At 43.5% G+C, this 11,360-nt stretch overlaps 2 protein-coding genes across 4 annotated transcripts in view; both read right to left on the bottom strand.

The window, feature by feature from the left end:
• LOC140333019 (peroxidasin-like) overlaps nucleotides 1-4,664 on the bottom strand; it is a 25,658-nt gene extending 20,994 nt beyond the window's left edge. The window contains exon 1 of the mRNA XM_072414391.1: nucleotides 2,641-4,664. Within this exon, the coding sequence (XP_072270492.1) occupies nucleotides 2,641-2,933 (293 nt within the window). The 5' untranslated portion in view covers nucleotides 2,934-4,664. The remainder of the gene's footprint in view (nucleotides 1-2,640) is intronic.
• A 644-nt stretch (nucleotides 4,665-5,308) lies between these two features.
• PCMTD2 (protein-L-isoaspartate (D-aspartate) O-methyltransferase domain containing 2) overlaps nucleotides 5,309-11,360 on the bottom strand; it is a 7,109-nt gene continuing 1,057 nt past the window's right edge. For 2 of the 3 annotated variants that reach the window (XM_072414393.1, XM_072414392.1), the window contains exons 2-6: nucleotides 10,162-10,488; nucleotides 9,133-9,235; nucleotides 8,495-8,666; nucleotides 7,744-7,867; nucleotides 5,309-7,147 (exon numbers count right to left, since the gene is read on the bottom strand). In XM_072414393.1, the coding sequence (XP_072270494.1) occupies nucleotides 6,765-7,147; nucleotides 7,744-7,867; nucleotides 8,495-8,666; nucleotides 9,133-9,235; nucleotides 10,162-10,468 (1,089 nt within the window). In that variant the 5' untranslated portion in view covers nucleotides 10,469-10,488 and the 3' untranslated portion in view covers nucleotides 5,309-6,764. Of the gene's footprint in view, nucleotides 7,148-7,743; nucleotides 7,868-8,494; nucleotides 8,667-9,132; nucleotides 9,236-10,161; nucleotides 10,489-10,887; nucleotides 11,335-11,360 lie in introns of those variants that run through there. The other variant, XM_072414394.1, reaches the window with a different exon arrangement.

Here is an 11,360-nt window from a genome sequence, read left to right as displayed (position 1 = left end):
ACTGATCATACTGGCTATGTACCCCTGCTCTTATGTGATCCTGACAATATCAAAGTTAAAGTTGACGTTTATGACATTGGCGTATGATTTTAGGTCTGAGCTCTTCTGGTGTAGTCATTGTAGATCAGCATTACCAATGATATTGTTATGGTCACTGAGACAGTTGACCTTTTGGTTAGTAAGGGTGGGCCAGCTGGCAGGGAAATAATTATGTGACCTCAAGGGGCAACTTGATGGAGTTTAGACAAAGCAAGCACAGACTGTCAATCTTTAATCCATACTGAAATTAGGAGAAGGGAAAGAAAAACATTCTTTTGTTTCCATTAGCAAAACTTTAACTGGTCCTCTTTACATCTCTAACTACAGTCCCTCAGGACGCCTATCTCCAGCCAACAAAAAGCGATTACACATGTCACATTGTCAGCTACGTTTACGCAAATCGTTTGGCTTCGTCCCAAAAAAGCATTCAGATGACGAAATGCGAACTTGTCGCTGCCTTACATCATGCATTCCTGAACATGTCTGGCCTGCGGACAACAAGCGATGCGCTCCAGTCCGTCTGCTTGTAATCACCGAACCTGCGGGAGTTCTATGACCGACTCTCACGATTATGGAGCTGGAGAGCGAGGAGACGATACGCAGGTGCTGAGACTTATGGAAACCATTGTTTATCTACGTACACAATCAAAATTAGAGGAGGGGGGTGATCCTTAAATTCTGCAAGGGAAAATAAAATCAAAATATTCCGATGGCTTTCCATACACCAGCGATGGACAGATTACCTCCAGGCTGCCATCTTGCATTGGCTGCAGATTGAATTGGGAAGGAGTTTTTTATTACCCTAACACTACATGATGACCTTCAGTTTTTTAAAGCTTATGATCTGGAACAGGGGTGTCAAACTCTGGCTGGCGGGCCAAATCTTTTTTCCTTTCCTATTTTTTAGCCCCCAAATACTTAAAATGAAATGCAGCTGGCCCACCGCTACTGCAATCCATTGTAATGGGGGGCTAGCTGAAATTCATATTAAGCTGCTTTTCTATAGATGCGGGTGATGCCGCTTCTACAATTCCCAGCATTACTCGCGTCTATGGACCATGCATGGCCCCGCATTTTATAGTGATGCCGGGAATTGTAGTTGCGGCATCACCCGTGTCTATTGAACTGCAGCCTATGCGTGGACCCCGCAGAGTTTATACTGACAGGTAAGCCAGAGAATTGTGCCAGAGAATGCAATGTGAAACCAGATGAATGCAGCAATTAATTTGGTGTCACATTGCATTCTCTGGCTAAGTAAAACAATTATAAAAAACAATAAAAAGAAACAAGACTACTTACCCTACTATACTACTGACAACCATGCAGATTACACCAAAGTGAAAGTTTTGTCCCACTCCAGGATAAACAAAATCCAAAAGACTTCTCTTCTGCATAGCTTATTGTGGTCTTTTTATTTTTCTATCATGCAGTAAAATTCGAAACACATTCTTATGCCTCTTTCTCCATTATAGGCTTGTTCCAGATTGAATGTTAAACAAAACCTCTTTATTTCCATATGAAAATGTTTTAAATCTAATGAGAAGGAAAAACTTCTTCAGTTTTTCAAGTTTGGCCCGCGACTTGGTTAAGTTTTTAATTTCGGCCCTCTGTGTATTTGAGTTTGACACCCCTGCTCTACAAACTAAATCTATGGGATCGGCATGGCTGCATACGGTCACAAATATAAAAACGTGAACCAGTGTGTGGCCAATCCTTCCCAGCTGAGCGAGTCTGATCCTAAATATAGTTCCCATCATGTAATTCTTTATTTGGCACCGTGTGTGTACATGATGTCACGGCGGGCGCAGACATGACAAGTCTGGTGTTCACAATCATCATCGAAATATTGTGCCATGGCCAATATGCATTGACTTGTGCTAGGACGGGAGGTCAGCATCCTACAGAGGTGTAGGGGGTCGGGATGAAGGGCAAGGTTTTAATAATAGGAGGCTGCGTTGGACCTCCTTTGCCTGCACATTAGGACATGCTGCATCTAATAAATGCAACACAGCTTCAGCGCAGCCATGCACAATGAAACTTTGCTAACCTGTGTTGCCCCTTCCCAAAAAAAATCATCCATTGGAGCTCCTTACCTTTCCTAGAGTGGCCCCTTTTACCCAAGAACATACATGTACAACACTTCAGTTTACCAATATGTGGTGGCTGCATTAGTTTTCTTTTTAAACACCTGGTGATCATATCATTAACATAAGGTGATCAGGACAAATCAGAATAATCAGCCTTGGACAGGAAGGACTACAGAACCCCTTCTTGCCATTCCATAAGGGTGAAGTGTTCTGTAGCCCTCCTGACAACCTAAGACTGTGCACAATACAACAGGGGTTTCTGGCAGGATCATAAAGTACACGGTCAGGGTTTGCATACATTTTAAGAAAATAAAACGGCAACCGAGCTCTGTTTCTTTTTTTCTCAAAAGCAGCAAAAACAACACAAACATTTCTTGGCAAACAAAAACCAAATAAGTAATCATTCTGGCAGTTCTTTTAGCAAAAGCGAAGTGCCAGCCAGATTGCACAGATCAGGTGGGCACTGCGTTGCTAAAGGTCGATGTACAATGAGAGATAAAGCGATGAGACTTACAGGATGGTGGTGTGGTCGGGCACCTCCGGGATGGCGTCGAGCATCAGATGCATGCACCTGACTGTGGTGCGGAAGCACAGGCATCGGCTGGGGCAAGACCGGACCTGCTGAGGGGCGAGAAATAAGAAGAGGAGACAATACAACGGCCAGGGCATGGTGACAAGTGTGCAATGTACAGCTCTGCCGAGCCAGCCACCCTCCCCGACTCCCAGCCTGTGTAGGAGGGAGCTGCCAGACATGTGTTTCTCATTATTATCACTCACACCCCTCGGCCGGGACGCAGCCTTCCTCATAATGTGTCCCACAGAGTGCTTAATATCCTAATCTGCTCTTGGACGAGAGTCAATAATTTGGCCGGACAAGGCACCCCCTGCTCAGGTGGTCACCAGGGAAAAAAAAAAAAAATCAGGGCCTAAACATACATGGGACATGGTCAAAAGTTTTGTTAACAATGCCTATCAATCAACAAGGACCCCTGGTGACAGACCGACTAAAGGAGGAAAAGTTAGCACCATGAGATGCCACCATACCTCATAATAACCAGGATTCAACATAGCTCAATAGATTGGGGAAAGGCTCCGCTCATACCACGGCTTCATTCAATAGATGTGCTTAGGTTTTACATTTAGGGATGGGGTTGATTATAGCCATAGACAGAAGAGTTGCTATAAAGAGAACCAGTCATGCTGCACACCCTACTTCTTGTCCTGCTGGGACCAGGAGATATATTATACAATGCCTTGTTTACCTCCAAGCTTTGTACATGCCAGGAGAGACTTTCATTATTACACTTTGAAGAAATGACACGACCGGTGAAAGCTCTTTTCATTAACATGCACACTTGTAGAGGTTGAACAGTCATATTTATGCAGCAAGCTGACAGCTGTCTGGTCAATCAAGGGAAGCAATTACAATGAGATAGCCCCTCAGGTCGCTCATTAATTCTATGTCTGCAGATTGCAGTATGTCCACAGCCTTTCCTCTTCTCCACTCGGCATTCCTGCCGCTTCAGTCGTGATGAATGCATTGCAATACAATATACAAATTTATTTTAGATATATTCTACAAAACACATACAGTTCAGTACTGGCTGGCAGAAAAGGAGACTGGATATTCTTTTCTTGCAGTTAAGTAACACGTACAGGTCTTCTACTTCCCCCAAGAGGAGCAGGCTGATGATTATGATTACTACTCCCATCAGCATTCTATATGCATGAACAGCACAGATTACTTGGCTTATACATTTTTTTTTTTTTTCAGCCCTAATGTGCAAGGACGGCAAGTTGCTGCCGCCATCATATCAACCTAAAGTATACACACTGCTTGGCTTTTATTTTTGCCTGGGATTCAAGTTACCCTTATCCTGAACATAACCCCCTAACCCTCTGCTATGTACCACCCCTGACAACTGACCTTACAAGACGGTCCCCTCTAACCTAACAAATATATTCCCGGGTTTACTAGAAAGGAAACTCACCAACTTCTGGCACAATTCATTTTAAAACCCCTCCATAGGAATCAATGTGATCCAGTTTGTAAAGCCTTGCCCATGGTTGCCATTAATATCAATTGATGGGATGATCATTTTCCTGAAAATTATTGTTGACTGCTCCTTAGCATACTGCAACAGTAAGAATTAAATCATCGGTATGGTTAAACTTTAGATGCACTTTTATATGTTGGGGATGCATTCTTATCCCCAATTGTGGTATGACTAGGCCTTAGCAAGGACTATGCAGCCCTGACCCTTCTCCATGGTCTGTGAAGGACCAGCACAGTACCGGCACCCTCTTGTTTGGAAACATAAGGTGCAGAAATTACCAGTACGAGGAGGCCAAGTTTATTTCAGGCTGGCGTTATTCGACTCAGCCCCCTGGAGGGCATCCACAAGCTATCCTGCCATTAGAAGGTGCCAGTATCAGCAGCATTGTGACCCTGCCCATTACCCAGGACAGAAAAGAAGAAGGGACAGGTGACATGAATATCTCTAAGGTATGCTCATATAGAAAAATAAATGATGAGCTGTAGGGAGTGGGAGAATGGAACTCAAAAATTAATTAGATATATAATGCACCAGTTAGTTATATTTGCATATTGTTTAGGGGCCCGTGGCCCTACGGAAAAAAAATGAGATTTTCATGTTGCTTTTTTTTCTTTTAAAGACTTTATTTCAAGGTTAAAACAAGATAAATGTGGACACAGAAGCCACAGCAAGACATATAGGGCTCTTACAGCTGACCTGTGAAAATGCCTGTGGGCTGGCTGTGGTTGACCCCTTTGGATCCCAAATATTTCAAGTCCCAGAACTGCAACAAGCAAGCAAATCAAGAGACTCCAATGACATTATGTGAATACCAGCTACATGGTAGCAGCAGGGTCAGTCTGACAGGTTAATAGCTTTGTACCGAGGATAGATTAGCAATGGCAGCATCCGGTTTACATGTATGCTGTGATTCCTGTTCAGCCATGTAGCACAGAATGTATGGTGGTTTGTATCCCCCGCACACTTTTAGAGGATTTAATACAGAAGTTGCTTAAAAAGTGTCCCTGGCCAGCCGAGGTAGCATCCAGAACGAATACCTTGGTGCAAACATTGCAGGGAACATGTACAAGTAATTCAAACAGGACAACAAATTCAGGTAAAGAGAACAAAATACAAGAAAAGACAATGGTTCTGAAAAAAAAGAACATATATATTTAACACTACAGAAATATATAAACACCATACAAAAAAAAAAAAAAAATAAAGGTAAATCCAGCGGTCAGACACAACCTTAGCCCAAAACAGACAATTTAATGCAACATTACATAGTTATAGATGGAACCTTTGGCACTGAAGAGTACCTGTCATTCACATCCAATAAAGGCAAGCATTTTGGGACTATAAGATATTAAAGAAAAAAAATACTAATTACTCTGCAGTATAGATTAAAATAAACAGCTGGTAAATCTTTATCTAAACATCAAGAATTATACCCGAAAACAGATCTCAGTATTATTCTGGTGATTAGTAATGGACTTTCCTCCCTCTTGTGTCCATACGAGAAAACTACAACAGAAAGAAGCTAAGATTAAATATTACGAAACGTATTATTAACCACACCATGCAAAATATTAGACATGAAATCGAAAGTCACAAAACAAAGTCAGAAATGGGCAGGTTGTGTTGTAATCTGATTGTTAAATTGCATTTAGTTTATGACGTCGTAAGATTGGGCAACTGCAACAGTCCTCGTACTAGGAGGAGCTCACCAGCTTATTTGTAATAGAATGAAGAATTTAACAGCTCCTAGAACAGATGCAGGGGTGCTTTATTTTTATGTTTTGTAACCCAACACCAAATATCCACTATAAGGATTTCCAGACCAAAAAAAAGGAAACTCGTACATGTTAAAGTTTGCAGGGCTGGCACTTAAGTGTGCTACTGTTAAGCAAAAAATGAGCACAAATAGGCATCGATATTATGAAACAAAGTTATTCTTGATTTGTGGATGTCTGGTCGGGTGATATGGAGTCTTAACATTGTGATCTTAGGTTCATGAGGTCCAAAGCAAGCAAAGGATCAGAAATGGAGAAGTGTTACGTAGTTACCACAGAAGGACCCATGTGATGATTTCTAGTATAAACTGGTGACAAAAGCATAAACTTTCCTCTCGGCATTCGTGCTGTACAACCTCTGAAGTCTTCAAAAACTGGCAGAAAGCCGAACCTCCCAGAAAACAGACAAAAAGCTACCTTAGCCGCACTTCAACGTCAAAGATGCCATGATGTTTGCAGCTGATAAACGCTCCACAGTTACATTTTTTTAGGCTGGCTAAATTCCAGTGGATCAAAGCGGGCTAAGCTCAAGCAGGTCTTGGAAGAAGCATCAATGAGTTCTGGAAGAACCCAAAACCCTGCGCAGGAAGCAAGACTCTATGAATGGATATTCTGGATCTGCAGCCTTTTTCCTTCAGAAACTTTCTTGTTTAGCTGGCAGGAAAACATAGGCAAAACATTGGTCGGGCTTCACAAAACCAGAAAGGATGATCATCTCCATAAACACACACACGTCTGGGGTGGAGATGACGAGTCTACAAAAGCCCTTCGGGGCTTTGGCAAGGTGGAAAAAAAATACCCAGAATTCACTTCTCTCTGTAATAGAGCAAGTAGCTTTTCAATGGGTCCGGCAGAGGAAGGCTGAGTATTTTCTCTCGGAGATGGTTGACGGGCGGATCGGCTTTCATGTCGTAGGTCACCTTCTCCTCCTCTTCTCTTAGATCTGCCTCGGCTTCTTCATAGTTGTTGTTGTCATCAAAGGGGTTTGGAATCTGGCTGGCGAAGACCTCTTTGTCTAGGAAGACGATGGTTCCCATTCGGCGTCTGCGTAGACGCTTGCGCTTGTAACGGGGCTGGCTTTTCAGCACTCCGCTCCCTCTGGCTACCGTTTCCTGGCTGATGGTCTTTTTAATACGGCCTCTGATAGCAATGCGGGACAGATCTTGCAGAGTGCGCACGTTTGGCGGGGCTGAGGAGTAAGAGCAAGGTGAGACAATTGGATACAACATTACATTCCTCGCCCCCGAATAGTCTAAATGTAACCTAAACCGTGTAAAATTGTAGCTTGTGTGTTCTTTGGTTCATTTACTACCCATTTACTGCCCTCTCTAACCCCACTTTCACTGGGTCACATGGTTGACTTCCATCATGTAACCTCCCCAAGACTGACTTATCAGAAGATTTGTAGGCAAACCAATTCCTGTGCATGTGTGGTTTGTTCTATCTACATTGATATTTTAAGGGTTTCAGTCATGTTTTATTGGCTGTGCATACCTCAATGGGTAGAATTCCTATACTGCTGACACTATAGGAAGCAAAACCAAATCTGAAAACAGTTTATCCGTGAGCTGTCCCAAAAACGATTAACTCTGCACATCATGGAACAACATTTTGATGCTTTTCCCACCCTGTCACCGTTTGATTTTCCCTTTACTTCCTCTTGATGACACCAGGACAGGAATTAAGAGTGATCTTCCCACTACTAAGACAACAACAAAACCCCGACTGGGTCTAAAAAGATAAATATGTGAGCAAAATTAATTGCATTTTTTTTTTTAAACTTACGGAGGTGGAGAGGTTGCCTTTTTGCCGAGTCAGATTTATTGGGCTGTACAAGAGGAGCGAAAGACACAGCCAAGATCTTCTCGGTCTCCCAGCTTGAAGAACCAGTACGAGTGATCTTTGTCAGCTGGATGGGACGAGAGGGATACATTAATTGTTTGTAATTTAAGAATTCAATGTTCATTCACCAAAGCATCTCTAAACCCGAGAACACAAAATGTAACAATCTAAAGCTTACCAATCTCTAATTATGATGGCTGCATTAGTTTTTGCTTTCATTCGTGCCAGCAACACACTTCCTGTCCACTGGTGTTGGGTTACTGGACTTTAGCTTCAGAGGATCAGCTTTATCACCCTAGGTCAGTACTACAGTACAACCGCCTACCACCATCATATAGAAAAGTTTGCTCTTGGGTTTTGATGCACTTCAAGTTTCATAAACCTGTGATGCTTTTTGGTTTGTATGGGACCATCCCAGGCCGCCCTGAGCTCCTTACTGGGGGCTGTCATTCAGACTTGCCCTTAAAAATACTAGTTGTCTGTGCCACGCTGACCCAAAAGATTCAGCACTAAATGCTCCTATCACTTGACATCCCAGGTCAGGGACATCAAAATACCAAACAGCCTCCATTTTTTTTTTTTTTGGCTGAAGCATTCTAGTAGCCTTTGCCATGCTACAGTCAGGGCTGTAAATAGAACCAAATGGCCGTGTAGTGGAGCAATCTAGTACACCCGGACATTTAACAGGAGCTACCTTTTCCTCCAAAGGCATGACAAGAATCCCGCCCACTTTCAAGAGATTCTTCATGTAATCTTCATGCTCCTTCTGCACCCCGGCCCCGCAGTACACGCGATCATAGGCAGAGGACTCGAGAGAAATATCTAGGCAGTTGCCAGCCACAAAGGACGGCTCGCAGAACTCAAACCTAAACATAAAGAGAGAAGAAGAAAATCGATCACTGGTCTTAAAATGAAACAAAAAGCCCATTGTGGTTGTGAACAGGGAAGCGGTGGACTTAAAGTGAGACAACAAGCATAGACTTTTATATAGAGAGAACCCCGAGTTCCTGGAATTATACAAAGTAAGGCAGACTGAAGGCAGGTTACCCTAGGTGCCCGTGTCTGCTACCAGTAACCAAAAGGGACAGTGCCATTTTTGTATAGCAGCTGCACACAGAGGGTCCGATTGTTAAGCCAGGTGCAGCCAGTTCTAGAAATATGGGGGGATCCAACTTTCCATCCAAATTATTTTACACCACAGCCTCATACAGCCATAGATATGTTTATAAGAATTCTTGTTCCAGGTCTGTAGTGCACCTGTATACCAGAATCCACATTAATATTAGCAATGGCCACCACCTTGACTCTTTCTCAATTATAAGAAAGTTTCACCTGTCAAAGCTCTCACTGGTGTGGACAAACTGTTCCAACTTTTGCTTGGCATATTCAATGACATCTGGGTGAAGCTCAACACCATGGTTAATGCCAAATGGTCCTGAAAATACAGAGGAAAGTGTTCATGTTGTTGCAGCGATACACAGAGAAAGTACCACAGCTAAACACCAAAGCTTCGTGTGCACAGACGTCTAAACATGTCCGGAACCCCCCAAATCTGTTCTGGAGCATTAATATGCTTTGAGGTGTGTATGGTGGGTACAGGAAGAAGGCAAAAAAGGTTTTAGGCTAACCAGGGAAGGGAAGTTTCTTTTTTTTCTGTCTGGATCACATTTGGAGAATTTCCCTTGCTTCTTGCTAGTGAAAACAAAGAAGTTGTAAACCTATCCAAGTTCTTGGCTTGACATTTACCTAAAGATCTGTAAATTCTACCATTAAAGGATGGCTCTATTCATAATTATTAGTTCCGTGCAACATGGCGGCTACACATGCAGGATTCTTCTACTATATCTACTATTCTTCTTCTATATCTGTCAGGACTGTTGTAGTGAGCCATCACCACCAGATATGCCAGGTAACCTCCCACATTAAATAATGGGTGCCACCTTACATAGAAAATACAGGAGTCTGAAAAAGGATTTAAATCCATTGACGTCCCCTTCAAAATAGCTCGTTCTTCATTACCAGCATTGCAGGAATGCTTCCACATACCTGATAGAACAATGTATGAGCATACATAGGACTCCACAGCAAAGAGTAGTGTTCTCCCTAGGCCCTTTTAGCTGGGCGCACCACCCGGCAGTTTTCAGTGACCACCCGCCTATTTTTGGGTTGTTACTGAAGAGTTGGGTCACTGGGGTTGCCACCTGCCTACAGTTTCTTACCACCTGGCTTAAAAACAGCGGAGGAGTATCATTAATATCCATGGAAGGTGGTTCACCAGATTGGTTGATGACCAGCATACCACTACGTATGACCACACCAGGGACAAATACCCACATTAGTGGACTTTGAGGTTTGACTTACCCAAGATCAACCCAACCATTGTGCTAAGGTAGCCGGTCCCACTGCCCAGATTAAGGAACGACAACCCTGGTTGAAGCTCCAATGCCTCCATCACTTCAGAGTAAATGCACGGCGCAGAAAGATGAATGTTGCCGTGCTTCCATGCCAAGTCCTTGTAGGCATTCTCCTTAAATTCCTCCAAGTAATAGTCAGCCCGGTCAATGGCTCGGAAGGCCTGCTCCACCTCCTCAGTGCGAATGTACTGAGCTTCCTTCAAGTTGTCAATCAAGTCATCGTTGTCTTCACCGGCGCTCACAGCCCCTCCCATGGCGACTAGAATTGCCCAAGCTGAAAAAAATATAAAAGATATATATAAGCCACAAACAACAACGGGAGGATTCCATGCCAGCGTGTCCAATGTGATCTGATGTAGAGTCAACTGTTTCCTAAACAGGGTTTGCTAGGGGCTCCTAGAGCAATCCCCCTATGGGGCCACTGATTACAGGAACAATTTCTAGGATTAAAATAGCTTGCAGAAATTTTCTGTTGGGTTTTTAGAGCAGCTCATAGAGCCCCTCCATGACAGGTCCTCTTTATTCTAGATTTAGACTGGAACACCCCGCTGTATTTCTGTTTATTGTCCAGTATCTGTGTACCATGGGGGAAATTTCCTTTCACTTCCTATTCCAGAGCAACAGGAAATGAGAGGAAATCTGGTGTGCCCATTAGAAGATTTCCCATTCTTACATGTCCAGGGGGCAACTTTCTGAATTCCCCCATCAGCGGCTTGGCATTATACCATCTGCCCCAACTCCACACTTGTACTGCAGGGTGCTGGGATTTGGGGGGAGAGGGGTTTGCCGTCACTTTGTGGCCCCCGTTAGATGACTTTGTTGGCATCTTGTTTAGATTTAGGATTGGGGAGGGCGGCTCTGTGCACACAGAGAAAACATACTGCAAGATGGGCGGTGTGCTGGATCCAGGCTAAAGAGGAACTCTAATTTCATTTGTTACTGCACCCCATGAAGATTTGTCTCCTCTTGTAACTCTAATGTCTCAGGATGAGGGACTCCCCCAGCACCCCCCATTATATGGGATGGATGAGAGCAACACACAAATACCCCAATACAAGGCTCCTCCCTCTGACATCACTGAGCATACCCCAGCACAGGGCAGCTCAGGCTCCTCCCACCCACTGATACCCCAGCACAGGGCAGCTC

Source organism: Pyxicephalus adspersus, chromosome 6, assembly GCF_032062135.1.
Source record: "Pyxicephalus adspersus chromosome 6, UCB_Pads_2.0, whole genome shotgun sequence".
NCBI classification, from domain to species: domain Eukaryota; kingdom Metazoa; phylum Chordata; class Amphibia; order Anura; family Pyxicephalidae; genus Pyxicephalus; species Pyxicephalus adspersus.
The sequence above is the reverse complement of the archived record's forward strand: the minus strand, read 5'-3'. Positions and strand labels throughout refer to the sequence as shown.